This window comes from Crinia signifera, chromosome 1 (assembly GCF_055691185.1).
Source record: "Crinia signifera chromosome 1, ASM5569118v1, whole genome shotgun sequence".
In the NCBI taxonomy this organism is placed as follows: Eukaryota; Metazoa; Chordata; class Amphibia; order Anura; family Myobatrachidae; genus Crinia; species Crinia signifera.
In genome coordinates, this window is record NC_139217.1 from 226,353,651 (window position 1) to 226,380,604 (window position 26,954).

At 44.8% G+C, this 26,954-nt stretch overlaps 1 protein-coding gene across 2 annotated transcripts in view; it reads right to left on the reverse strand.

The window, feature by feature from the left end:
• APBA3 (amyloid beta precursor protein binding family A member 3) overlaps nucleotides 1-26,954 on the reverse strand; it is a 50,845-nt gene that overhangs the window by 17,677 nt on the left and 6,214 nt on the right. For both annotated transcript variants that reach the window (XM_083179345.1, XM_083179346.1), the window contains exons 3-6: nucleotides 20,935-21,080; nucleotides 20,744-20,830; nucleotides 18,444-18,605; nucleotides 15,959-16,123 (exon numbers count right to left, since the gene is read on the reverse strand). In XM_083179345.1, coding sequence (XP_083035471.1) covers nucleotides 15,959-16,123; nucleotides 18,444-18,605; nucleotides 20,744-20,830; nucleotides 20,935-21,080 — 560 coding nt within the window. The remainder of the gene's footprint in view (nucleotides 1-15,958; nucleotides 16,124-18,443; nucleotides 18,606-20,743; nucleotides 20,831-20,934; nucleotides 21,081-26,954) is intronic.

Genomic DNA, 26,954 nt, shown 5'->3' on the forward strand with positions numbered 1-26,954 from the left:
CAGTTCTGGCTCAAAATTTTTCATTTTCACAAGGAATGAAGGAGACAAAGCACCCCAAAATCTGTGCCCCAATTTCTCCCGAGTACGGCAATGCCTCACATGTGACCAAAAAATACCATTTGGGTGCATGGCAGGACTCAGAAGGGAAGGAGTGATTTTTGGATTTTGCAGCTCAGATTCTGGTGGAATGTTGGTGGGTGCTAAGTCGCATTAGCAAGACCCCCCAAGCACCAATACAGTGGAACCCCCCCCACAAGTGACCCCATTTTGCAAACTACACCCCTCAGGGAATTCATCTAGGGGTATAGTGTACATTTCAAACCCCCAGGGGTTTCACCAATTTTGATACAACTGGGCTGTGCAAATGAAAAATTACATTTTTTACACAAAAATGCAGTTCTGGCTCAAAATTTTTCATTTTCACAAGGAATGAAGGAGACAAAGCACCCCAAAATCTGTGCCCCAATTTCTCCCGAGTACGGCAATGCCTCACATGTGACCAAAAAATACCATTTGGGTGCATGGCAGGACTCAGAAGGGAAGGAGTGATTTTTGGATTTTGCAGCTCAGATTCTGGTGGAATTTTGGTGGGTGCTATGTCGCATTAGCAAGACCCCCAAAGCACCAATACAGTGGAAGCCCCCACAAGTGACCCCATTTTGCAAACTACACCCCTCAGGGAATTCATCTAGGGGTATAGTGTACATTTCAAACCCCCAGGGGTTTCACCAATTTTGATACAACTGGGCTGTGCAAATGAAAAATTACATTTTTTTACACAAAAATGCAGTTCTGGCTCAAAATTTTTCATTTTCACAAGGAATGAAGGAGACAAAGCACCCCAAAATCTGTGCCCCAATTTCTCCCGAGTACGGCAATGCCTCACATGTGACCAAAAAATACCATTTGGGTGCATGGCAGGACTCAGAAGGGAAGGAGTGATTTTTGGATTTTGCAGCTCAGATTCTGGTGGAATTTTGGTGGGTGCTATGTCGCATTAGCAAGACCCCCAAAGCACCAATACAGTGGAACCCCCCCACAAGTGACCCCATTGTGCAAACTACACCCCTCAGGGAATTCATCTAGGGGTATAGTGTACATTTCAAACCCACAGGGGTTTCACCAATTTTGATACAACTGGGCAGTGAAAATGAAAAATTACATTTTTTTACACAAAAATGCAGTTCTGGCTCAAAATTTTTCATTTTCAGAAGGTATGAAGGAGAAAAAGCACCCCAAAATCTGTGCCCCAATTTCTCCCGAGTACGGCAATGCCTCACATGTGACCAAAAAATACCAGTTGGGTGCATGGCAGGACTCAGAAGGGAAGGAGTGATTTTTGGATTTTGCGGCTCAGATTCTGGTGGAATGAATGGTGGGTGCTATGTGGCATTAGCAAGACCCCCGAAGCACGGTGAAATTATGAACCTAATAATCCATAGATGTGTGGTATATTTTAAAACACTCCTTTATACATAGGCCGGGTTTGTCGGGGCAAGTGTCACACTGGAAAATAGTTTGCTTTCTTATTCCCTTTTTATAGCAAACTTTGCACCTTTTTTGTGTCCTGCCCTTTTTTCCAGTGGAAGGGATTTCATCAGGAAAATGCTGCCCTGGTACAATACGGGGGCCAGTACTAGAAGTACTGGGGCCCTCTGCCTGCTGGTTCCCAAATATTAGGCCCTTTATGACTTCCTCTTGAAAGTGCATAAATGTCCCCCTCTGGCTGGTAGAACGGAATAGCACGTAAGCGTTATACAGTGCCATCTGGATGATATACACGGCCAGCTTCTTGTACCAGATTTTTGTTTTCCGCAGGGCACTGTACGGCTTCAGTACCTGATCTGAAAGATCCACTCCGCCCATGTACCTATTGTAATCCAGGATACAATTAGGTTTTGAGGTGTGGGTACTGGTACCTCGTACAGGGACGGAGGTGGTACTGTCTCCGTGAATTGTTGTCAGTATAAGGACATCCCTCTTGTCCTTATATTTGACCAACAACATATTTTCGGTGCATATTCCCCTGCTTTCACCCCTTCTCATTACTTGGGCAATGTGCGTTTTTGGGAGGCCTCTTTGGTTCTTGCGCACAGTACCGCAAGCTGCTGTACCTCTTGAACCAAGGGCCTTAAACAGGGGGATACTGGTGTAAAAGTTATCCACATAGAGGTGATAACCTTTATCCAGGAAGGGGTGCACTAAATCCCAGACAATTTTTCCACTAACACCTACGAGGGAGGGGGGGCATTCTGGCGGTTCAATTCTTGAATCCTTCCCTTCATATACCCTAAACCTGTGAGTGTACCCTGAGGTGCTTTCACACAGCTTATACATTTTTAGGCCATACCTTGCCCTCTTACTGGGAAGGTACTGGCGGAATTTAACCCTTCCTTTAAAATGTATAAGGGACTCGTCTATGCAAATGAATTTATCTGGGATGTACATCTCTTCAAATTTGGCACTGAAGTGATCAATGACCGGCCTGACTTTGAATAGCCGGTCAAAGGTGGGATCATCTCTGGGTGGGCACTGTGCATTATCGTTGTAATGCAAAAATTTAAGGATTATCTCAAAACGAGCCCGAGTCATGGCCATACGGTAAAATGGGGTGCTGTACAGAACATCTGTACTCCAATATTGCCTAATTTCTGGCTTTTTTACTATGCCCATATGAAACACCAGACCCCAAAACGTCATCATCTCTACTGCATCTACAGGGGTCCACCTAGCAAATGATGACGTGGGGTTTTGAGCAATAAACTGCTGGGCATATAAATTAGTTTGGTCCACCATTCAATTTATAAAATCATCAGAGAAAAATAATTTGAAAAAGTCAATTTCTCTGAGACCTGTGGAATCAAATTGGATTCCTGGGATGGCCAAAAACTCAGGAACCTGGGGCTCAAAATTGTCTGGTGGTGGGGTCCATACGAGATCAATTATTGGGGGGGGGGGTCTCAGCTGCTCTACGGGGGCGTCTTTGAGGGGGTCCCTCATCACTAGAGGAGGAAGAGGAGCTTAAGATGAATCCTTCAAATTCCCCGCTTGCCTCACTGGCTGTGTCAGAGTCAGAGGCAAGCATGGCATATGCCTCCTCCGCTGAATACATTCTTCTGGATGACTGGGATGACATTTGGGATGACATTTGGGATGCCATTTTTATTTTTGTGTTTCTGGTAGTGAAATGTTTCAACACGTGTATAGTGTAGGGGGGGTACAAACTTTATTTCAATGTAGAATGTAGTGTGTAGTGTGTATGTAGTGCAGAAAAAAAAAAAAGGTCCTGCGCCAAAAATTGAGCACAGATGTTGGTCAGTAACGTCCGTCACTGAACAGCGCTCAAAGGCAACAGGAATTTGATCAAAAAAAAAAAAAAAAAAAAAAAAAAAAAGAAGATCAACCCTGTGCCGAAAAAGCTGATCAGTGATGTACGTCACTGATCAGCGCACAGTGGCCACAGGACACCCACAAAATCACAGTGTGTGTAAAAAAAAAAATTAAAAAAAGACCCCACAGCACCCTCAAAAAAAAAAAAAGGTGATCACTGATGCGACACTGATTACCAGTGAGGGGCAGCAGGTGCACAACCTTTGGTGCAACTGACAGGTATACTGTATATAAAAAAAAACCCTGCACCCCCAAAAAGTTGCTGATCAGCACAGATATACTGATCAGCACAAAAGGGTGGGTAGCAGACACAAAATATAGCACTCTCTATCACTCTCTCTCTCTCTCTCTCTCTCTCTCTCTCTCTCTCTCTCTATCTCTCTCTATCTATCACTATGACACTGCAGCAGCAGCACTGACAGTTATATATATATAAAAAAAAACCCTGCACCCCCAAAAAGGGGGGGTAGCAGACACAAAATATAGCACTCTCTATCACTATCTCTCTCTCTCTCTATCTCTCACTATCTCTCACTATTTATCACTCTATGACACTGCAGCAGCAGCACTGACAGTTATATATATTAAAAAAAAACCTGCACCCCCAAAAAGGGGGGGTAGCAGACACAAAATATAGCACTCTCTATCACTATCTCTCTATCTCTCACTATCTCTCACTATCTATCACTATCTATCACTATCTATCACTATCTATCACTATCTATCACTATCTATCACTATCTATCACTATCTATCACTATCTATCACTATCTATCACTCTATGACACTGCAGCAGCAGAACTGACAGTTATATATATAAAAAAAAAACCTGCACCCCCAAAAAGGGGGGGTAGCAGACACAAAATATAGCACTCTCTGTCACTATCTCTCTCTATCTCTCTCTATCTCTCTCTATCTCTCTCTATCTCTCTCTATCTCTCTCTATCTCTCTCTATCACACTGCAGCAGCAGCAGGAAGTCACAAGAAGTCAGATCCAGGAAGCATCCAGCATGCTACAAGCAGTGATCAGGTGATCAGGTAAGGTATTTGCAAGGATCAGGTAAGTATTTGCAAGGATCAGGTCAGTATCACGGCAGATAGGCACGGTGACCGCTCTGCACGCAATTCCAGACCGGAATGGCGTCTGCAGCGCAGTCACCGTTAGTTTAAATGTCGCGCCTTGGCTGTGATTGGTCCGTGGGTCCCACGGACCAATCACAGCCTTGGGGGCAGGTGGGGTGAGGTGTCGTCGTCACCGATGACCCCCTCATGCCCCCTGACGCCCGGCGGCGATTGACACCTGTGTTACCGAGCGTCTGATTCGCTGGTAACACAGGAAAACGCTGTGAATGGCTGTTCACACTGAACAGCCAATCACAGCGATCGCCGACGGGGGGGCGGCATCGCAGCCCCCCCTGGGCATGCAGGGACATGTCTGCTGTCAGGGACAGCAGACATCGTCCCTCTGTCACTGCGTCTCTAGACGCAGTGACACTTTAAAGTCATGACGTACATTTATGCCATGTGTCGGGAAGTACATCCCGACCATGACGTAAATGTACGTCAAATGTCGGGAAGGGGTTAAAGACTGCAGGCTAAGCCCTGCTGAAAAACTGTCTTGGTGAAACTCCAAAAGTCTAGTGATCTTGAAGCTAGATGTTTGTACCTTCTTTTATTCACAACACCTGATTCAGATTTTCCAAACCCTATGATAATTTGCTGCCGACACGGGCTTTCGAGCCGTGAGCATGGTTTGGATAACAGCATCTGAGAAACCTTTCTTCCACAATAAGAAGGTTTTAAAAGCCAGGCCGTCAAATTGAGATGAACTAGGTCCTGGTGTAGAAAAGGTCCTTGCCCGAGTAGGTCTTTCTGAAGAGGAAGACACAACAAGAAAAATAAAAAAAGTACTCTGTTTTTGGGGGCACGCTTTAAATTAAAACTTAACGTTCATAAATTCATTTAAAATAGTTTAGACATGACAGGACAGACATACATTAAACATACACAAATTCTAGAAACTCAAATTTAAAGAGTTCTATATTGGTCGTGGATAGGTTATTGTCAAGAAAATATCGCCCAATCCAGAAGAAGTTCTGGTTGGGAGCTACCAATCTCACACAATTTTAGGTACCACAATATATGGAGTGGACCGCGAATATTTGTTATTTGCTTACTTTACACCAATAAATGTAAATCCTTGCTTATCAGGTCACTAGAGTGGGATTTGGCAGGGAAATTCTGCTAAAGTGCTTTTTTGTACAGCTAGTGGCTGGTTTATAAAGGAAAAGAAAGAAGAAGGGGTGGGGGGGAAAGAGGGGGAAGGAAAATTAACGAATTTGGTGTCAGTATACCCCTGCAGTTTGTTTGTTATCACGGTGACTGCTGCTGATTGCTCTATCCGGTCTGGCTCAACCAGACCTTACAATTGAGCGGGTCTATCCGTGCGACAGTTGCAGATTAAGGTGTGAAAAAGTTGGGTTATTATATCTCTCACTGTTGGAGTGGGTGACTCCCTGGTTGGCAAAGTCCCTTGCAGGGAAATCTACCCTCAATCAATGAGGTTTTGAGCCCAGAAAGTGTACAGCTTTAAGAGACGAGTTTATTGCATTATGGGGTGTCTGTACAAGCTGCTTTCTCCCACTTGCTTTGCAGTATTGGTGGGCGATGAGTGGTGTACTCTACCTTTAAGTGCAATTTGAAAAATACCAGCTGGATAGGTATATAAGAGAAAGTAGGAAATAAAGCAAGTAGACAGGAAGAAATTATTATTCGTGGGATACAATATGTCAAAGATATGTTTTGGTCAAAAATCACAATAATATCTTTGTATCACAATAATATCTTTGTGTACACTTGTGTGTCAAATTTCTACTTCCATAAATTCATCACACTTGTACAATAATAAATCTATCCAGTCACCGATTGTTGTCTCTCTCTAAGCAAAAATAAATATATAGTTTCTTTTATGCAAAGGATTGTCTTCAAAGGGTCACTCTCAGTAGTTTTTCTGGCCACAGACAAAGCAAGACAGGAAAAAACCCTTTTCTTTAAAAATGGGCAGAAAAAAATCTTTTTTGGTCGTATTCACAAATACAAAATTTTTCTTGTGTGATCAGCCCCTTAATAGGGGTCTTACCACCACCTGGATTACTGCCATTTGCAGTCTGGAGAGAAGTCAATCTGCCCAAAAAGAATCCCTGGATCTGGGCCTGATTGCGGTGGTGAGGAGTCTGGTACCTCCCCGGTAACTGAAGGTGGAAGCTAGTAGTGGGATAGACAGCTGTTTCGCGGAGGTCCCGCTTTCTCAGTATCCTTGAGGAAGAAGAGGAAGATGCCAGTTTTCCGTCGACAACCTCAGTATGTCTGAATACCAAGACCTCCTGGGCCAATCCAGAGCAATCAAGATGATTTGCACTCCCTGTGTCCTCACTCTCTTGAGGACCCGAGCAATCATGGGAAACAGAGGCTGAAACACCATGGAACGGTCATGGCATCCACCGACCATGCCAAGGGATCAATGGTCCGCGAGCAGAACCTGGGAACATGACAATTGTATCTGGACACCATAAAGTCAACCTATACTATGTCCTAAAAAACTTCCTGATGCAACGCCCATTCTCCTTGCAGCATTTCCGCCCTGCTGAGGAAGTCCACCTCCACATTCCGGATCCCGGGAATGAACACAGTTGACAGAGCTGGAATGTTCACTTCTGCACACTGAAAAATCAGAGACTTACTGCCACCATTTTGCCCAACAGTTTTAAACTCTGCTATATCGAGGGATTTGGTGACTGGAGAATCGACAGCACCAACTGGCGAATGTCCACTGCTTTGGACTCTGGAAGGAAGACGCGATGCAGATGTGTATCCAAGATCACACCAAAAAACTGAAGTTTCTAAATGAGACTTTGGAAGATTTAACATCCACCCATGGTCTCGAAGAAACTGTGTTGCAATCATCAGATGTTCCTGCAACTTCTCTGCCGATTCCGCCTTGAACAAGAAGTCGTCCAAATATGGAATAATCACAATCCTCTTTAACCTGAGAGCCGCTGCCATGACAGCCATCACTTTTGTGAAAACTCTTGGCGCTGTGGCCAGCCCAAAAGGTAGAGCCTGAAACGGCAGATATGTTTACCCTTTTGCGAAACGCAGTAAAGATTGATGTTCAGTACAGCAGTACGGATGGTGTAGTGGTTAGCATTACCACCTCACAGCGCTGAGGTCATGGGTTCGATCCCCACCATGGCTCTAACTGTGCGGAGTTTGTATATTCTCCCCGTACTTGCGTGGATTTCCTCCGGGTACTCCGGTTTCCTCCCACAATCCAAAAATATACTGGTAGGCTAATTGGCTCCCAACAAAATAGACCCTAGAATATCTGTGTGTGCGTGTACATGTGGTAGGGAATATAGATTGTAAGCTCCACTGGGGCAGGGACTGATGTGAAAGTTCAAATATTCTCTGTAAAGCGCTGCGGAATATGTGTGCGCTATATAAGAAACTGTTAATAAATAAATAAATGTTCTCTGCATATAGGCACATGTATATAAGCATCCTGGATGTCCACTGATGCTAGAAATTCTCCAGGTTCTACGCTTAAAAGCACTGACCCAAAGAGATTCCATCCTGAAGTGGTCCACCCACAAATGTAGGTTTTAAAGACTCCAGGATTAGAATGGGTCTGAATAAACCGTCCGGTTTGGGGACCAAGAAAAGAATGGAATAAACTTCCTTCTTTCTTTCCCCCTGAGGTACCGGGATCACCACTCCCTTCTCGAGAAGCGACGTTGCCGCCCCCAAGAGTGCTTTTCGCAAGCGAGCTTCTCGCGGCAGGGGTGTTTGGAGAAATCTCTTTGAAGGTACACCCCAGACATTGATCCAGTAACCCTGAGAAATGATGGAGAGAACGGGAGTCTCCACCCCGTCAGGCTGAGAACTTATCCTCACTTTTGGCAGGGTGTTGTGGCAGGGTGCCTTAAACCAGAGAGCTCTTCTAGCGGTCACAGAAGTGGCTAACAATTGACGCCGCCTTCACTAGCCTCACAAACATACCCCGCAGCACACTTCAGCTTTTCTGCCAAAGCAAAGGCTTCTGAGTAAGGTTGAAGCTGATTACAATAATTGGGCGTAAGGTACAGCCCACTCCTTCAAACACAGCCTTAAGACAGCCTTCAATCTTTTTATCCATGGGGTCTTTGAAAGCAGCACCCCCCCTGTACAGGCAAAGCAGTGGTCTTAGACAACCTAGCAACAGGTGCATCCACCAGAGGGATCTTTTCCCACACTTTCACATGCTCCTTCGGCATGGGATACATGTTTGCAAATCTCTTGGGCATGAGAAGCCTTTATCAGGTGTCTTCCATGCTTCCCCAAGTAATGCGATCATGCCCTTATCTGAGGGAAAAAGTAACTGCATCCCTATGCAGTTTCTTAAATACACCCTGAAGTGGCACTTTATCCTCATCTGAGAGATTCAATGTTTAACTGCTAATATCAAATCCTCAATACCAGGGACAGGAGACGCAAATTCTTCCCTCTGGTCCCAAGGAGGTAAGGAGGTCCGGTGTCGGGCGGTTCCTTGTGTCTGACAGTCTGTGGCTCGCCTTGTAGATGTCAAGCGCGCTGCACAGTGTGACCTTTACCATCAGGAGCAGTTGGGAAGCATCTGAGCTGGTGTCTCAGCGCTGCCCAGCATTAGATTTGCGCATGCGCAGGGCAATCCCGGAATTGGTAACTCTAATCCCTGGATTCAAATCACGGTGTTATTAGGGCCAAATCCCTGGGGGTGGGCGAAAAGGTGGAAAATGCGGTTTAATGTTGAAAAATAAGTAGTAATAATAATAATAATAATAATAATAATAATAAAGTAATTAATTATGGGAACAAAAATGAACAAGCTACTTATTGGCTAATTGGAGTTAATATAGGGAAATCTGTAAAGCAAATCTGGGCTGTACAGATGGTGTAATGGTTAGCATTACTGCCTCACAGCACTGAGGGCATGGGTTGGATTCCCCCCATGGCTCTAACTGTGCAGAGTTTGTATATTCTCCCTGTACTTGCGTGGGTTTACTCCAGTTTCCTCCCAATTGGCTCCGAACAAATTAACCCTAGGAATGTCTGTTTGTGTGTACATGTGGTAGGGAATATAGATTGTAAGCTCGACGGGACAGGGACTGATGTGAATGTTCAAATATTCTCTGTAATGTGCTGTGGAATAAATAAATAAATGGAAAAGGGGATCATCATAAATGATAAATAGGGTAATAGCGTAATAGGGTAACAGTGCACACTGCTCAAGTGTAGCAGCAAAAGAAACAGGACACTGGCATGCATTAAAAGAGGAATGGATTCAATTGTGATAGTGCCTCCTTACAATGCATTGGTGAAACCTCACTTGGAATACTGTGTTCAGTACTGGGCACCGCCCCACAAAAAGGACATAAATTAATTGGAACACGTACAGAGAAGAGCGAATAAGCTAGTAAAAGGTCTCAAATCACTAGAATACAAAGATAGGTTAATCAGGCTGAATATGTTTCACTGGAGAAACTGAGGTTGAGAGGAGATATTATTAGCATGTTCAGATACAGGATTGGGAATCAAGGAACTGGGAGAAGATTTATTCAGTAACAGTGCTATACTTAGGGCATGCGGGCATGTACTGAGGCTCAAAAAAAAAGAAATTCCGTACTTCACTATTGGAGCAGTACAATTCTGGAACTCATTGCCGGTGGGGGTGGTTACAGCAACTACGGTTAATGAATTTATGTCAAAACTGGATACATTTTTGGCCACTTTTTTAACCGTTATTACTATGTAGACTCACCAGAGAAATTAACTGCAACACAGTCTCTTCTTAATAGGCATTGCCCCAGTAGATATTACCATCTTACTAAAAGACACAGCCATTTCAAAAAGACATTTCCATCTTATGTCCTCTGAACTGACAGTCCCTTATGGGACTGTCAGTGAACAAGTAAAGCTTGTACACATGGGGAGCGATAGGGGCTGAAATCGCTAGAAATATGGTCGCTGGCGACCATATTGCCAGTGACTGGAGTGTGCCCCGGCGATAAATCGCCGAAGCATGCTCCCGTTTTCAGCCCCGTTCTAAATCGGCGGTCGCAGGAGCTTGCTCCTGCGACCAGCTGATTACCTCTGCGGCTCCCCCGGCAGAGGTTCCTTCTCATCAGTGACCATCTCTGGTCGCTGATGAAAAGGAGAAACTGAGCAATATATTGTTAGCAATATATTGTTGTCTATTTGGACTCCGAGATCCTTTTCGAGTACTGATTTACCCAATTCATCCCCGCTTAGGTTATAACTAGCACACTGGTTATGTCTCCCAAGGTGCATTTGTTCACATTGAACCTCATCTTCTACTTTTTTGCCCACTCATCTAGATTGTCGAGATCAGTTTGAAGCGTGGTGACATCTTCTGATTATTTAATAGCTCTGCTCAGTTTTGAATCGTCCGCAAAGATGGATACATTGCTGAGTAACCCCATCCCAATATCGTTAATAAAAATGTTAAACAAAATGGGCCCAAGAACCGAACCCTGTGGCACTCCACTTAATACTGGTATCATATTTGATACGGCACTGTTCACGACCACTCTTTGGCCCTTATTCTGATCGGTGCGGATATATCCGCGTGCGTTCGCCCCGCCGATGTTTTGTGTCTGCGCATGTGCAGAGGCGTCTCTGCGCATGTGCGAGCGGGGCGTACGGCCAAATCCCGCATGATCTGTGAACACTCCGAACAGGGGGTGGAGAGGGGCGTGAGGGGCTATTTGGGCTCATTACCATATGCATACGCCCCGCGTTTCATGGGCGTTCCCATGCAAACGCTGGGCGTACGTATGGTAATGCAGTCGTGACGCACGTGTAGGGGGCAGACATATGACATCGCCGGATGTCAGCTGCCCGCCCAGATCCCTGCTTTTGCACGGAAACATGTCCGTGTGGTCTGAGGTTGCGGGAGCTGGTGGAGCACTCGGTCCTGCATTCGATGGTCTGCGACCATCGAATGATGGGGGAGGTTCCCTTAGATGGAGGAGGCGTATTCCGTGAAAAATACACGTGCGGTCCGTTCGGCCAGCTTCTTACCGCATACGGACGGAGTTGGCGATCCGTATGGAAGGCGGGGTTTCGCACGCACGGTTCTGGCCGCATATTCGGCTCCGGCCGCACCGATCAGAATAAGGGCCTTTGTTCTCTATTACACAGCCAGTTCCCTACCCATCTACAGATATTTGCCCCTAATCCCATGTCCTCCATTTTATTTATCAACCTCTTGTGTGGTACTGTGTCAAAGGCTTTAGCAAAATCTAGGAAAATCACATATACAGCGTTTCCATTATCAAGGTTTTTGCTAACCTCTTCATAGAAACCAAGTAGATTAGTTTGGCATGAACGATTTTTCATGAACCCATGCTGGTTATTACTGAGTAAACTATGACTGTCTAAATATTCCTGGATACCATCTCTTAAAAATCCTTGGTACTTGTGTATTATAGCGGCGCCCCCGATGTTGGCCGTACGATGTTTTTATCGCATCGCATGCCATACAACCGATGGCATGCGATGCGATTTTACACCAGTAAAATTGTACAAGCACCCTAATGGGTGATTTTAAGCACCCTAATGGGTGCTTACAATGTAAAATGCACCCCCCACTATAAACGTGAACCCGAAGCGTGGTGCGCGCAGCGAGCCCGCGAGGGGCGGCGGTACGCGTCCTACGACCTTTTCAGACCCCCACTATCCACGTCGGAGTGGAGTTGATGTTATATAGTGTGGCGAGCGCAGTGAGCCACCGAGCCCGAAGCGTGGCTAGCCCCGCGAGGGGACGCGTATAACTGAAGTTATGCGCGTGCGCTCGCCGGCTCGCTGCGCTTGCCACACTTTATAAAATCAACTCCACGCCGACGTGGATAGTGGGGGTATGAAAAGGTCGTAGGATGCGTACCGCCGCCGCTCGCCACGCTTCGGGTTCACGTTTATAGTGGGGGGTGGCATGGGGGTGCATTTAACATTGGAAGCACCCATTAGGGTGCTTATACAATTTATAATCGCATTCCATCGCATTGTATGCCATATACAATGTCATCAAAATGTAAAATTGTATGCCATTGTACAACATCGCGCGACATCATATGCCTTATGGTATACGATGCGATGGGTGCCGCTATAATACACAAGTACCAAATCCTTCAAATAGTTTACCCACTATTGATGTTAAACTAACAGGTCTGTAATTAGCGGGTTCCTCCTTTTTTCCTTTTTTGAATAATGGCACTACCTCTGCTATTCTCCAGTCTTGTGGTACCTTTCCTGATGATAGTGAATTATCAAAGATATAATGTAGAGGGGAAGCTAATTCCGCCCTTAATTCCATTAGCACCCTAGGATGAATCCCATCTGCCCCAGGTGATTTATTTGTTTTGATTTTGCTGAGCCTCAATATTATTTGAGAATTCAATATTGAGGTCTGGCTTGTTCATCCCATTTTTGGTATGTGTGCGTTCCACAGTCTGCTCTCCCTTAGTACACACTGATTAACTAAATTCTGCTCAACTCTACAATTGCGGACCCCTGCTGTGGGTGTCGGTGTCCCGGCACCACAGCGGAAACCAGCGGTATTGGTTAACAAACTGTACAAGCATTCAAACATTGGCAGGTAAATTCATTTATAATATCCATTACCCATAAAGAATGGACGGTCAACTATAGTGCAATAGAGCAACTTATACTAGTACCAATTCATTTCTAAAAAAGGGATTCATATTTGTGTATCATATTCCATTTTTAATATATATTTCTTTTATATAATTATTTGATAGTCAAATTCATTAACTGGTGACCACTCAGTGTGTGCGTGTGTTTTTTATATTAAAACAAATATTATTACATAATGGTGCATGTGAATTAATCCATGATGTTATTAAGAAACATTGCGGTTGTTCCATTGTATATTTCTATATTCCAGTTTGCTCTGCCTGGTTCCCTTTAGGACTTAAGACAGTGTAATCTAAATTGGGTGTGGTGACACCAAAAACCCACAGCTATATTTTATCTACGGATACATTATTTCCCTTTACATAATTCTAATTTATATATAAAACTGAAACTCCTTAATAAGCACCCGAGTATCTTTGTTTTAGTTTCACAGAGCTAAAAGTATCAAGTTAAACAGGTATCTTCCTACAGAAATGTATCTCTTGTCACTGTAGTGTCCCCACAGCTCTACTGCACTATTTTAGTTACTAGAGCTTTATGGGGTATACACACAGGGCAATTTGAGGGCATTTTCTATGCGATCTCACTAGATCGCTTAAACAATGCCCCTACATCGCTCTATGTGCAGTGGCCACAGCCACAGCATGCTGGATATTAATCTGCCAGGGACAGTTTTCTCACCGGAGAACACTGTCATGGACAGATTGGTCAGCACACAGCACTGACACGTTGCTCTGTTATGGGCAATTTTGTACCACACAGAATGCTTCAGCATCTCCCCATGTTTAGGCCTCATTGGAGCCTAAAGGTATGTACACATGGCTTGCAGGATGGGAGGGTCATCAGGGAAGAAGGGGGTGGAGTGGAGGCCATGCATTAAGCAGCATGGCCATCCTTTCGATCTAGTAGATATATACTGTGCTGCACAGTATATATCTACTTTAGATTCCGATGCAAGGGGGGCATGCATCGGGATTATATGCGGCCAAATACAGCGTGATTTTGACTACCTTGCTATTTATTTATTTTGATTATATATTCAAAATAGATAGCCAAAATCGCACCATGTGTACACACCTTTAGAAGGTTGCCATGGAGGTAGAGGGGGAAGAGCCTAGCGTTATAAATAGCTGGGAGTAGTGCCTATTTGACAAAACGGTCCACTAGCTAAACAAACACAGCAAACAGAAGAGCAGCACCAGTGGAAGAACCAATACACAAGTGACGGGTGGCTGAGACTCCAGCATTGAGAAAGGCCGCACAAATGCTGCTTTCAGACCGCAAAACTGGCTTTGACCCTGTATTTGGAAACGTTTCCAAAAACGGGTCTGCCTGGTAAAACCCCTTTCACACCGCATCTCTTAAACGGTATATTACCGTTTAAGTGCGTTTTTTTTTACACTGGCAGACCCGTTTTTGGAAACTTTCCAAAAACAGGGTCAAAGCCAGTCTTCAGCGCGCGCCGCTCGCCGCCCCCCCTCCCACAGGGGTTAACACCCCCAAATCCCCCCCACCCCAGGGCTAACAACCCCCCCTGTGCAGCCGGTACCTCCGTTGCGTGATCCGGAACTGCAGTTGGTCGGGGAAGCACTTATGAAAAAAAGCGTCTTTCAGAAAATGGCTGCCCCATAGGAAAATCAGTTTTAAAAAACTGTCTTTCGTATGGGGGCAGCCATTTTCCGAAAGTCACTTTTCTTATAAGAAAAGTGACTTTCTGAAAATGGCTGCCCCCATACGAAAGACAGTTTTTTAAAACTGATTTTCCTATGGGGCAGCCATTTTCTGAAAGACTCTTTTTTTCATAAGTGCTTCCCCGACCATACTTCACTGCCGGGATCCACAACGAAGGTACCGGCTGCACGGCGGGTGTCGACACACGCGCCGCGTGGCGGGGGTGTCGACACATGCGCGCGGGGGGGGGGGGGCGGCGCAGCGGGGGGGGCTCCAGTGCTGCGAATATTTAATGAGTGCTCATTAAATATTCGCTGCTCTGAATTTAGGACCCAGCTCATTGGCTGGGTCCTAAATACCGTTTCAGACCCGATTTTGATGCAAAAATACCGGGTCTGAAACGGGTAGGACCCTGCATTTTAACCGGTTTGAAAAAACGGTATTTTCAAACCGGTTAATTGGATCTGCACCTTTCAGACCGCACAGATTACCGTTTTAAAACGGTAAAAAAAGGCAATATACCGTTTCCAAAGTGCGGTCTGAAAGGGGCATTACCCAATGCCTCTTGAGCAGTTGACACCGGCATGGCAGGTCCCCTAGATTGGCATACACAGTTTGGTAGCCCCAGAAGCTGGAGTGGGATTGAGAAGTTCTATAGCTGACTAACTACCAACACACAGCTTCACATGTGAACTGAAGCTCTATTGTGAAAATAAAAGTAAACCAAAATAAAAAACTACAAAACAGTGTCTCACTTCTGGGGCACTAAACAAAGAGGATATGGGGAGGTGAAAGAGGGGCACAGTTATTTTCTTTAACTAGCATAGTGCCAAACTACAGATTAGAAGTTTGCGAGAAGGGCCTTAATACCATTTTGATCACCTAAAACAGAATTTGCAGTGCTGTATAAAAAAAACTGTTCATAACCTCCTAAAGCCAGACCTCTAAGCTGTAACTGTGGCCTTAGTATGCCCCTTATGCATAATAGAGAAAATGTGATCGCCTATAGTGCTTCACGTGTCAAGTAAGAGATAGCAAATGCACAAAAAGGACAGAACATATGGATTACAGTTCTAGGATGGCCTTTATAATGGGTCATGTGCCTTTGATTCTAAGGATATATTTTAAGAAACGATCTGTTCCCACCTCCCTGCAGTTGTCTTTCTTGCTGAAGTGAGCGAGATCTGCATTGTAAAGCTGTTCCATCACGCGTGTACTCTCTAATCGTTCAGGTGGCACACCTTCAGATAGTAGAAAATTCCGGTATGCCATCGCAAAAGCTTGACCAATGGCCTGAGCAATGAGTTGAGCCTAAAATGTTAGAAAAAAAATTACAGTACAAGTCTAGTGATCAATACATATCTAAAAACAGACATGTATCAATTCATTTAGAACACCCCTGTAGGAAGAATTTTTAATTATGTTTACATGTAATGTCCTCAATCTATTAAAATTATACATTTATATTTATTTTCAATGTGGATACAGTACTACAAATTATATTTATCTTCAAACCAAATGTAGTATTATGCTACTACTACTAATATATTGTGCTAATTATAAAATTTTACATTTTCCACACCAAACTTTTAGTAGCTGAGAAAGGTGACCTGAGACCATTTGTATGAGCTGGAGAAGAACGAGCATTCAATAAACTATAAATCTAAACAAGCCAAGTGGATAAGCATCTATTACATGCAAATCACATTTTAAATAAGTAATTGATAAAAACAAAACAAAAATTAAAATATTAAAACTACTTAAAAATGTAAACCGGCGTAACAGTTTTGGCTGTGCGTGGAATACAGTTAATTTTGAATATGATATTGTCCAGATGGCAGCCTTTTTTTCACTGCACACATTTATATTTGATTTCTGAAAGTAAGCTATCACTTGTGAGCAGAGTAGGGTACTTGTGTATTATCACGGCGCCCAAGATTTCCATCGTACGACATCCTATTGGTCGCATCACATGCGATGCGATTTGACCCGATTTTTAATTGTTCAGGGACCCTGATGGGTGATTACGATGTTAAATGCCCCCATTGTTAACGCCACCCCCACTACCAACGCCAACCCGAAGCGAGCGCAGTGAGCCCGCGTCCTCCGACCTTTTCATACCCCCACTATCCACGTCAGTGTGGAGTTGATTTTAGATAGTGTGGCGAACGCAGTGAGCCACCGAGCCCAAAGCATGGCGAGCCCCGCGAGGGGACGTGGAATACGAGCCCTACATTCACATGTAATCCGCGTCCGCTCGCCACGCTTCGGGCTCGCCACACTATCTAAATCAACTCCACGGAGACGTGGATAGCGGGGGTATGAAAAGGTCAGAGGACGCGTACCGCCGCCGCTCGCCACGCTTGGGGTTGGCTTTGATAGTGGGGGTGCATTTAACATAGTAATCCCCCATCAGGGTGCTTGTACAATTTAAAATCACATGTATATTGCAATACAATATTTTATTGTACAGTGCGGGTCTTTGGACCCGAAAATCGGGTCCCATCGCATTCCTTAATTAGTGGTATGCGATAATACACAAGTACCCAGAGCAGTGTTTGCATAAAATGCCATTTGAGTCATGCTTATTACAACAATCAATTTGTAAGGTTAAAACTCCTTGATTGGAGTTTAGAGAGGTGGGTGCTACAAGCTGTCCCTCAGTCATATGAGGAACCCTCTGATGATAGACTGCTTTGTCCCACTACAAAACATGTCTAAACTTCTGGTGCTAGACTTCAAAAGTCCTTACCCAGACAAAAACCTGTGATTAGCCCGTTGGAGAAAATATATTTTGGAATGTGGCAAACTCTAAACGGAGTCTCCACACCAGCAGAACCGATGTACTGTTCACTGGCTGAGTTCCTTCATCAGGAGGAGTTCCATAATCTTCCGTGTGATGGTTCTCATAAAGTTGTCTTATTAGCCAACAAGGGACCAGGTTGTTCCCAAAGTAGTGATGGCCAGACTACTCAAAGGAAATGGAATCATTGAGAAATATGAGGGAACTTAGATTATGTTACCAGTTACTGTAGTGCATTAAATTACTCATCGCTTACAGAGAAAAACTCCCACCCACTGTATTGCCACAGGTTAAAACAAATTATCATACAGTAGATCCAAGATAAACCATTTAATTATATAACCTCAAATGCACCATTTTCAATAATGTATCATGGATTCAGATTGTACTTTAATGTAACGACCAATTATATGTAAATTGTGCATGTTTTGGGCCATTCCCGATCAGATTCCGATCCACGACCTTGCGGGTGTGTGGTCATTTTTTGGAAACTACCTGCAACAGGTAGGATTTGAAAATAACCCCTTCGACTGGGTACTGATCGAGAGCAGATCGTGTGCTTCAACAAATCACGAGACGATTGTACGATCTGCTCCCTATCTAAATCATTCTGGTGTGTACCAGGCATTCACAAGGAACCTGTATGCTCTAAAAGCTGTTGGAAAAAAACATATCAAACAAAAATCTAGTACAATTATACAGAAAAGGAGAAAATAGAACCATAGTGAGAGGTGTGTGTACCTTCACATACTGTACACATCTAAAGCAAAGTCAATGAGAAACTTTTTCAAGGGTAACAATCTCTGAAATACTAACTATGGGACTCACATCAGCTGACTGGAAGACATGGCACAACATCCTATGTTGCCTCTTATGAGAGGATGCCTGATCCGAGCTGTGGGGCGACTTCCTCTTTGCCATTATTACTACAATGCTGCATATATCAGCTGTATACGATATGGTCTGCAATGGGTGATCCATAAGGACCTCCTAAAATAGACATAACAAATATTAACATATTGCTAAAATACATTGGAGGGAAATTTAATTAGCCACAGGGTTTGTTAGCAACACTGTGCTATTCAATTAACCCTTTCACTGTCAACGTTGCTTTGAGAGCACCTCAAAATAGCTGCTAAAAATGACAGCACCACTCACAGCAACTGTTCCTTTAGTATAAATAAATACAAATACAGCCAAGTCAATTAATTAAAATATAGTTAAATATTGCACCCAAAAAAAGAACAGTCGCTGTGAGAAACACTGGCATTTTTAGCTGATATTTTGAGGATCTCTCAAAACAACGTTAGAACTCAAAGGATTAAACAGCCTTTCCACTGTGCTGTAAAACATGGTTTAATATGTGCTAAGCCATTGATGCCATAATAGGGGCCTAATTCATCATGGGTCATTAATCAGAGAATTTGCAGTGGACTGAGAGCCCCTTGAAAAATTATATCACAAATAGCAATATTTTGGCTGATCTATTTAAAAAAAATCTAACATTAAAACAGTTTTTTTCCATTTGCAACAGACTAGGGCTTCCACTAATCTGCTAAACAGACTGGAAGTGGACTACGTTAACGCCAGAGACTCAAATGAGAAATGCCTGAGTACGCTTGCATACTCTTAAAAACACCATGTTTCCACCCCTCCACACCAGCTTCCTGTCAAACTGCATCGGCTCTACAACATCTATGCTTATGTTTTTATTCTCTATTTCGCACCGATCAGTTGATCGATAATTGCTCTATTTGCAAATTTGCTGATTGATTCAATAAGTCTGCATTAAACCACAGTTGGTGCCTTTTACCGCAGACTTTTTTTTGCAGCTCCTAAAGGCCCCCATACACTAGCCGATTTTGGTCAGATTTCAGCCAGATCAGTCGGATCTGGCCGAAATCGGACCAAAATCGGCTAGTTTTGATGTCCCCTCAGATCCGATGCGCGGTCCCGTGCGCATCGGATCTGCGTCGGGTGGTCGGACCTGCTGCACGTCCGACCACCCGACTTGGGACCTAGTGGGGCGGGGTGGCGGTAGAGGGAGTAGAGGGAGCAGGGGGGGCTGGGGACGCTGCGGGGGACACAGGCGGCATAGAGCCGGGCAGGGGGGCCCGCGGGAGCTGTCAGTACGGAATAAAAAAAAAAAAAAAGCCCATACAATGAATGGGCGGCCTGTGATTGGCTGAGCGCTCTCTCAGCCAGTCAGCAATTGGCTGAGAGAGCGCTCAGCCAATCACAGGCTCCCCATTCATACATAGCAGCAGCGGGGACGGGCAGCGCAGTGGCGGCTATTATATTTTTAAAATACTTGTCAAATGACCGGCCGCTCTCTGATTGGCTGAGAGCTCTCCGGCCAATCAGAGAGCGGCCGGTCATTTGACAAATATTTTAAAAATCTAATAGCCGCCACTACGCGTCCCATCCCCGCTGCTGCTATGTGTAAGTACACTGCCCGGCCAGGTCAGCAGCGCTCACCGCACCCGCCGCCCGCCCCCACCACCGCTGGCCGCCGCTGCCCGCCCCCACCACCGCTGGCCACCGCTGCCCGCCCCCACTACTCCTCACCGCCCTGCAGCTCCCCGGGTTTTTTTTTTTACATGGGATAAATCGCATGCGATTTATCCCATGTAAAAAATGGCACATCAAGTGCCAAATTGTATGTGAGCCTCCCGGGGAGCTGCCGGGCGGCTCGCAGGTAAATTAGGTCCGACTTGTCCCTAGGACAAGTCGGCCTAATGTATGGGGGCCTTTAGTCACATGAAAAAGTGCACCTCTGTTGTTTAACCTCACTAATTTAATTAGTCAGCGTGGTTTACTAGCTACAGGAGTAGAGGTATATCCAACCAAAGTTAATTATAAGCGCTGACAGATTTAATCAGTAGTCCCACCATGTTGAGATACAGAGTGGATTTTTTCCTTACAGCCTCAGGAGCTGTAAGGAAAAATCCAAGTTAAGATGCACCCTCTGCATTTTCTGCATGGGGAAACCGATTAAATTCCACATTTTAATAAATGAAAAGAATTTAAACCAGATTTGCCAATGTCTAACGGAATATGCTTCACAGTGATTTATGAACACACCCAGCACTGCATGTTTTATACAGTTACATCACCTAAGCTCTTACCTGAGTATCTGCAGTCAGCACTTTTACGCACTGTGTTGAAATCATAACATCCACCTCTGTCATAGGCTGAGATTCTCCATCTGGTGCCTGAAGAGTTAGAGGAATGGATAAACCCAATGCTGCAAGAAAGGAATCTCCATTTTGCACAGCTCATTTACCTACAACTTATCTTAGTTAGCCTATCCACTCACCTTGACCCTATCCACCGCTTCTTGTGCCTGGCGCATGCGTGTACTTGGCACCTGGTGTCTCTCACATTGCAGTTGTGTAGATCCCAGGTATTTGGCACCAAAAACTACCCCATCCAGCAAATCCTCTGGTATACAAGGGCCAGGCACTAATTTGAAGAGAAAAATACAATGAAACCGTCCCTTCATTAATAGAATGCATATATTCTATAATAAAGATTTTAAGAATTTCATATTTTAAAGCCAAATCATACCTTAAATAGTAAACAGTTCAGAAAACTAACTTTTTATAGCTTACTACACATCTGTAACTTGCATCAATAGGACTTGTGCATTATTAATGTTGCTGGAGCTCCTAGATCTTGAGTCACTTAAAATATGTACATTTCTAAAAAAAACTCAAACATTACAAATGTTCATATATAAAGCAAAAGGTAAAATACGTTGTTCTCTAGTAACCAGAGATCACAACTCCTAGAAAGTATTACTTTCCCACTCCACTGTAAATTGATGGATTTTATTTGGTCTTTACCTTCCTAAATCCCTTTCTTCACATTCATTAGGCGCAAACGAGAATGATGGCTATAGCTGAAGCGATGAGAACTGGACGCAAACTTTTACCAGCAACCAGGCAACCTTTCCACTATTCCCCATCTCTAGCCAGCCAGTTTTGGAGGTAGATGTGAGGAAAAAGAAGATGGAGAACACATACAAAAATAAGTTTAGCGCACCGATCTCCAAGAGAACACCCTTCAATGTGCATTAGGGTGGGCATTATGTGTCCCTTTTGGGGTTAAGAAAAGGATATGACAAGGTAAGAACTGAAATACTATTTACTCTATCTGTCCAGTAGGGGAAAATGAGAACAAAGGGACGTCCTAAAGAGATACCCTTATGGGCAGGGATGCCACTGAGCTGTGCTAAGAACTGAACACCAGAAGACTGCATCCGAAGAAGCAAAAGTGCGAAGCACTTAATAAAGAAACGTGTGGTGAGAGAACCACAGAGACCACCTACAAAGCTGCTAGGCTAAAGAACCATGCTGGACAGCCAAAAATATCTATGGACCAAAAGGAAAAAGCTTTCAATAAAGCTGGGGTAGGAGGAGCCAGTAAAAATCTAACTTTCAAACCTCTCTAGTTCCGTCCACATAAACATGGAGAGCCATCAACACATCAAGAGAGGTCTCCTGGGTAACAGCGCAGACTAGGGAAAGAACCACTATCACCAGGTTGATATGAAACGGATATGACCTTCGGTAAGTAGCGAGCTAGTACGAAGGATCCCCCACCCCTTTTATCAGAATAGATTATCAGAAATGGTGGATTACCAAAATAAGGTGCTCAAGTCAGACTGGTTCAAATTGGTCAGGAGGAGTCACAACAGGAGTACCAAACCTTTTGTTAGAGGGTGAGCATCTCAGGCCAGGAGGTCTAGCTGAAGCGGACAGTAGTGAAACTACGTATACTCCACTTAAAAATGTGGCTACCATGGAACCCAGAATACTCATGCAAGCATGAACTGACACAAAACGTTGCCCAAGAAAATTTCCAATCTTGGTCTGCAAGTATTGAATCTTGTCCAGTGGGAGAAAGACCAGCTGAAAATGCTAATGCAACATTTGCAGAGGAGTCATAGGGGACTTGCCCCAATTGATTACCCATCTGTGCAACTGGAGAATCTCCATATGTAAGTGAAAATCTCTGACTTGAGTTAGTATGAGGAAATCATAACGATAAAGAACCATCCAAACTTCCCCCGTGCTTCAGGAGAGCAGCCATGATATTAGTGAAAACAATAGGTGCTGTGGACAGTCCAAATGGCAATGTCCAAAATTGGTAGTCATTTTGCCATAATATCGGGAGCTTCTCCAACACCCTTTTACAATTGGCATCAGCCAACTAGGAACATAGCCAGGAAGCACGCCTCACTGTCACCATAGAAGCTGAAGCTGTTGATGCTAAACAGATGCTGTTACTTGGAGATACCGGTTCCCCTCTAAAGCAGTCATTGGAGGCCTGCAAAGCTTGCCAAAAGAAAATATATGGAGAAGTAACTCTTTGTTATCCATATTACATTACCATGAAAAGACTTTAATACTAGATTATTTTCCATACCTACACCCATCTGTAGTTCATACCTGGTTGCGATGAAAGGATTTAGAACTGTGGCTACAGTGTGGGAGTGAAATAGCCAAGGTATCACTTACTTTGGTGCACTTTAAAATGCCTACTAATTTTCAACTAGTGTGCCATGAGCAATTATCAAGTGTGCCACCTGTGTAGCCAACCAGTTGGGAAGACACTGCGTTTACAGTGGTGTAAATTTACTTAGATTGGAATTCTATTGAAGATGGGATGTTGACCAGAGCAACCAATCAACTTATTTCTACTGTATTTTATAATATGCTAAATAAGTAGAATCAGATTGGTTGCTATGGGCAACATGCCATCTTCAATGAATTCCTATCTTAGTATATTTACACCAGTGTGTTTTATTTATCTGTTGGGGGAGGGGGGGGGGGGGGGGCACAGCCTTTAGTTATAGTTGGGCAATATGTTTAATACTGTGGGTCCAATGTGCAGTATTTGTTTACTTACTGTACAGTGTAATTACTGCACATTTGTTTAATTACTGTGGGGGGGGGGGGGGGGCAATGTATTTGTTTCAATTATTGTGGGGATTAGTGTGTGTGTTTTTTTTTGTGGAGACCAATGGGGCAGATTTACTAATGTATTGTCTTCTAGAAGGTGCTAAATGTGAAATAGTAAATTTCCCACAAATGTTTTTTTTTCCCTTTGAGGGACTGATGGTAAAACTTAGCAATTTTAAAGTCGTGTTCGGTGTGCCGCAATTTGAAAAGGGTTATAAATCCCTGTTCTAGACAGATAAGAAAAAGCCGGTACTTGTGTAGTGTCACGGCGCCTGTGTTTTGGGCCCCATACATCAGCAATCACAATTAATGGATTTCCAGATCCAGGGATTTTTTTGCCAGATAAATCGATTCGGTACTTGTTTCCTAGCACAGCGCCTGCGATCTTGATTGTATCCATCGGGTCCTAAAAAATCGCGTCGACTGCATTGCATGCAACCAAAATCGAGTGCGATGCGATCAACGCGGTTTTTACATCGGAACCAATGTAAAATGGTCCCGGAGACCCCATTTTCATTGTATACCCACCCTGATGGGTCAAATGCCCCCCCCATTGTTAACGCCACCCCACGATGAACGCCAACCCAAAGCGTGGCGAGCGCAGCGAGTCCGAGAGGGGCGGCGGTACACGTCCTCCGACCTTTTCATACCCCACTATCCACGTCGGCGTGGAGTTGATTTTATATAGTGTGGCGAGTGCAGCGAGCCACCGAGCCCCACGAGAGGACGTGTATTACTTCACAGTCCGCTCACCAAGCTTCACACTATATAAAATCAACTCCACGCCGACGTGGATAGTGGGGTATGAAAAGGTCGGAGGACGCGTACCGCTGCGCTCGCCAAGCTTTGGGTTGGCGTTCATCGTGGGGTGGCGTTAACAATTGGGGGGGGGGGGAAGGGGTGCATTTCACATGTAAAATACCCATAAGGGTGGGTATACAATGAAAAAATCGGGTCCATTGGCCCATTTAACATTGTTCCCTATGTAAAATTGCGTCCATCGCATGGTCGCATAGCATGCGATGGACACGATTTTATAATTGTCGGGGGAAAAGGCTAAAAATAAGTTAAGGTATGCGATCACCTGCGACGGGCGCCGTGCTAGGAAACAAGTACCATGATTCTACAATCTATTTGACTTGCCCACACATTACAGATTTATTTCAGTGATCGGCAGATTTTTCCATCTAAAGATTGCATCTACATATCTGGAAATTGCCCAATCGATTGTCATTTCAGCTGTTCATAATGTAAATAGATGAAGAAGACGAATTGGGAATGCCCATACATATAAAAAAGATCCGCAGATAATGGGCCCCATACAGCAATTAATTGTGACAATCCTGAGATCTGGAGATGATTGCCACAATTAATTTTAGATGTGTGGGCTCCCCCTTTTGGAAATCCCAATAAAAAATTTATAGGAATCACCAATCGATTGCTTAATCAGATTTTTAAACATGCTTAATAATCTGGTATTATCTGCGGAACTGTTAACGTAGCTTATTACAGTGAGCGCGCGCTACCTTAGTACAGTATAGAACTCTGAAAAGCTGCCAAGTTTCATACATACAGTTGGTGATACTTTAGTGCTCTACGTATGTTCTAATGTGTGCGGTGTTGAAGTTAGAGAACAAATGAGAGGAAGAAATAAGAAAAAATTTCAAATGTGATAAAAACAAATAGTTTTTATTTTAAATGAATATGTCGTCCTGGAATTTGTCACAGGAATAGGCCAGCGAGGTATCACTCTAGCGCACCCCTCTAAAAGGGGCTTAAGGGTGTCTTTTAGGGACCCCTTCAGGCATAGGTCCCTAACCTGGGACCTATGTCGCGGTAGGTGACCGCAGCTGTCTCAATTGGGCAGGGTATGGGGGTAAGGATGCGTGCCTGAGCACTAGGGTTTCAGTCCAAAGTTTTGTGGCTAAGTCTGATGTAAAGGACAAATTGGTGTCTCTGCGGGTGCTGCGGGGACCTCCGTGGGCTGGTGATAAACGGCAAACCCTAGAAAAAGGTCGACAGGCTGAAACGCGTTGGGAAGCTATACCGACCCCCTCATCCACACAAACCCAGCCAGTGCAGTCTCCTCCCGGCCGGGAGTTGAGAACACAGCCGGGTACAGCTACATTCTTCAATTACCGGGTCATCGCGGGAGCAGACGCCCGGTGACGCGCACAGTAGACAAGAACAGCGGCATCACGTCCAGGGAACTGCACTCGAGCCGAGACCACACAGCATCTGGAAGTCTCTCCCTCACAGCGGCACCTCAGGACGGGTAAGCTGCAGCCAGTGGGACACCACTGTCTGCAGATCTCATTGACGTTTCTCACCAGCCCACGGAGGTTCACGCAGCACCCACAGAGACACCAATTTGTCCTTTACATCAGACTTAGCGGCAAAACTTTGGACTGAAACCCTAGTGCTCAGGCACGTATCCCCACCCCCATACCCCGCTCAATTGAGAACGCTGCGGTCACCTACCGCAACATAGGTCCCAGGTTAGGGAACTATTCCTGAAGGGGTCCCTAAAAGACACCCTTAAGCCCCTTTTAGAGGGGTGCGCTAGAGTGATACCTCGCTGGCCTATTCCTGTGACAAATTCCAGGACGACATATTAATTTAGAATAAAAACGGGACTTGTGTAGTATCACGGCGCCACCGCGCGCACAGTCTGTCTCTGAAACTTGGCAGCCTGCCAGATGCTCTGTTTAACTGTGCGCGTGCCGCTCTAGCTGTTCTCAGCGCCGCGCGTGGCTGCTTTCCTTATGTAAGCTACGTTATCAGCGCACGCTGCCCAGCGCTGACAGGTCATTGTGGTACTTGTAGTTCCACAGTGAAATAGGCAGTCCTGCGCACCGCTGACAAGCGGCAATTTAGACGCTAAAGCGTCTAAATCCAGACTCCCTGAACTGGACACCCCGGCAATTAATCCAAACTCCCTGAACTGGACACCCCGGCAATTTAGACGTCTAAATCCAGACTCCCTGCAAACCGCTAAGATGGGGGCATCTAAATTTAGACGCTAAAGCCTCTAAATTTAGTAGGGTTACGTTGACACTAGTCGACGTAACAGCTGTCAACCTTGTTAATTCCACTATCCACGCCAACCCGAAGCGTGGCAAGGGCAGCGAGGGGCGGCGGTACGCGTCCTACGACCTTTTCATACCCCCACTCTCCACGTCGGCGTGGAGTTGATTTTATAAAGTGTGGCGAGCCACCGAGCCCGAAGCGTGGCGAGCCCCGCGTGGGGACGCGGATACCTGTGAAGCCCGCGAGGGGACGCGGATACCTGTGAAGGTATCCGCGTGTGCTCGCCACGCTTCGGGCTCAGTGGCTCGCCACACTTTATAAATTCAAATCCACGCCGACG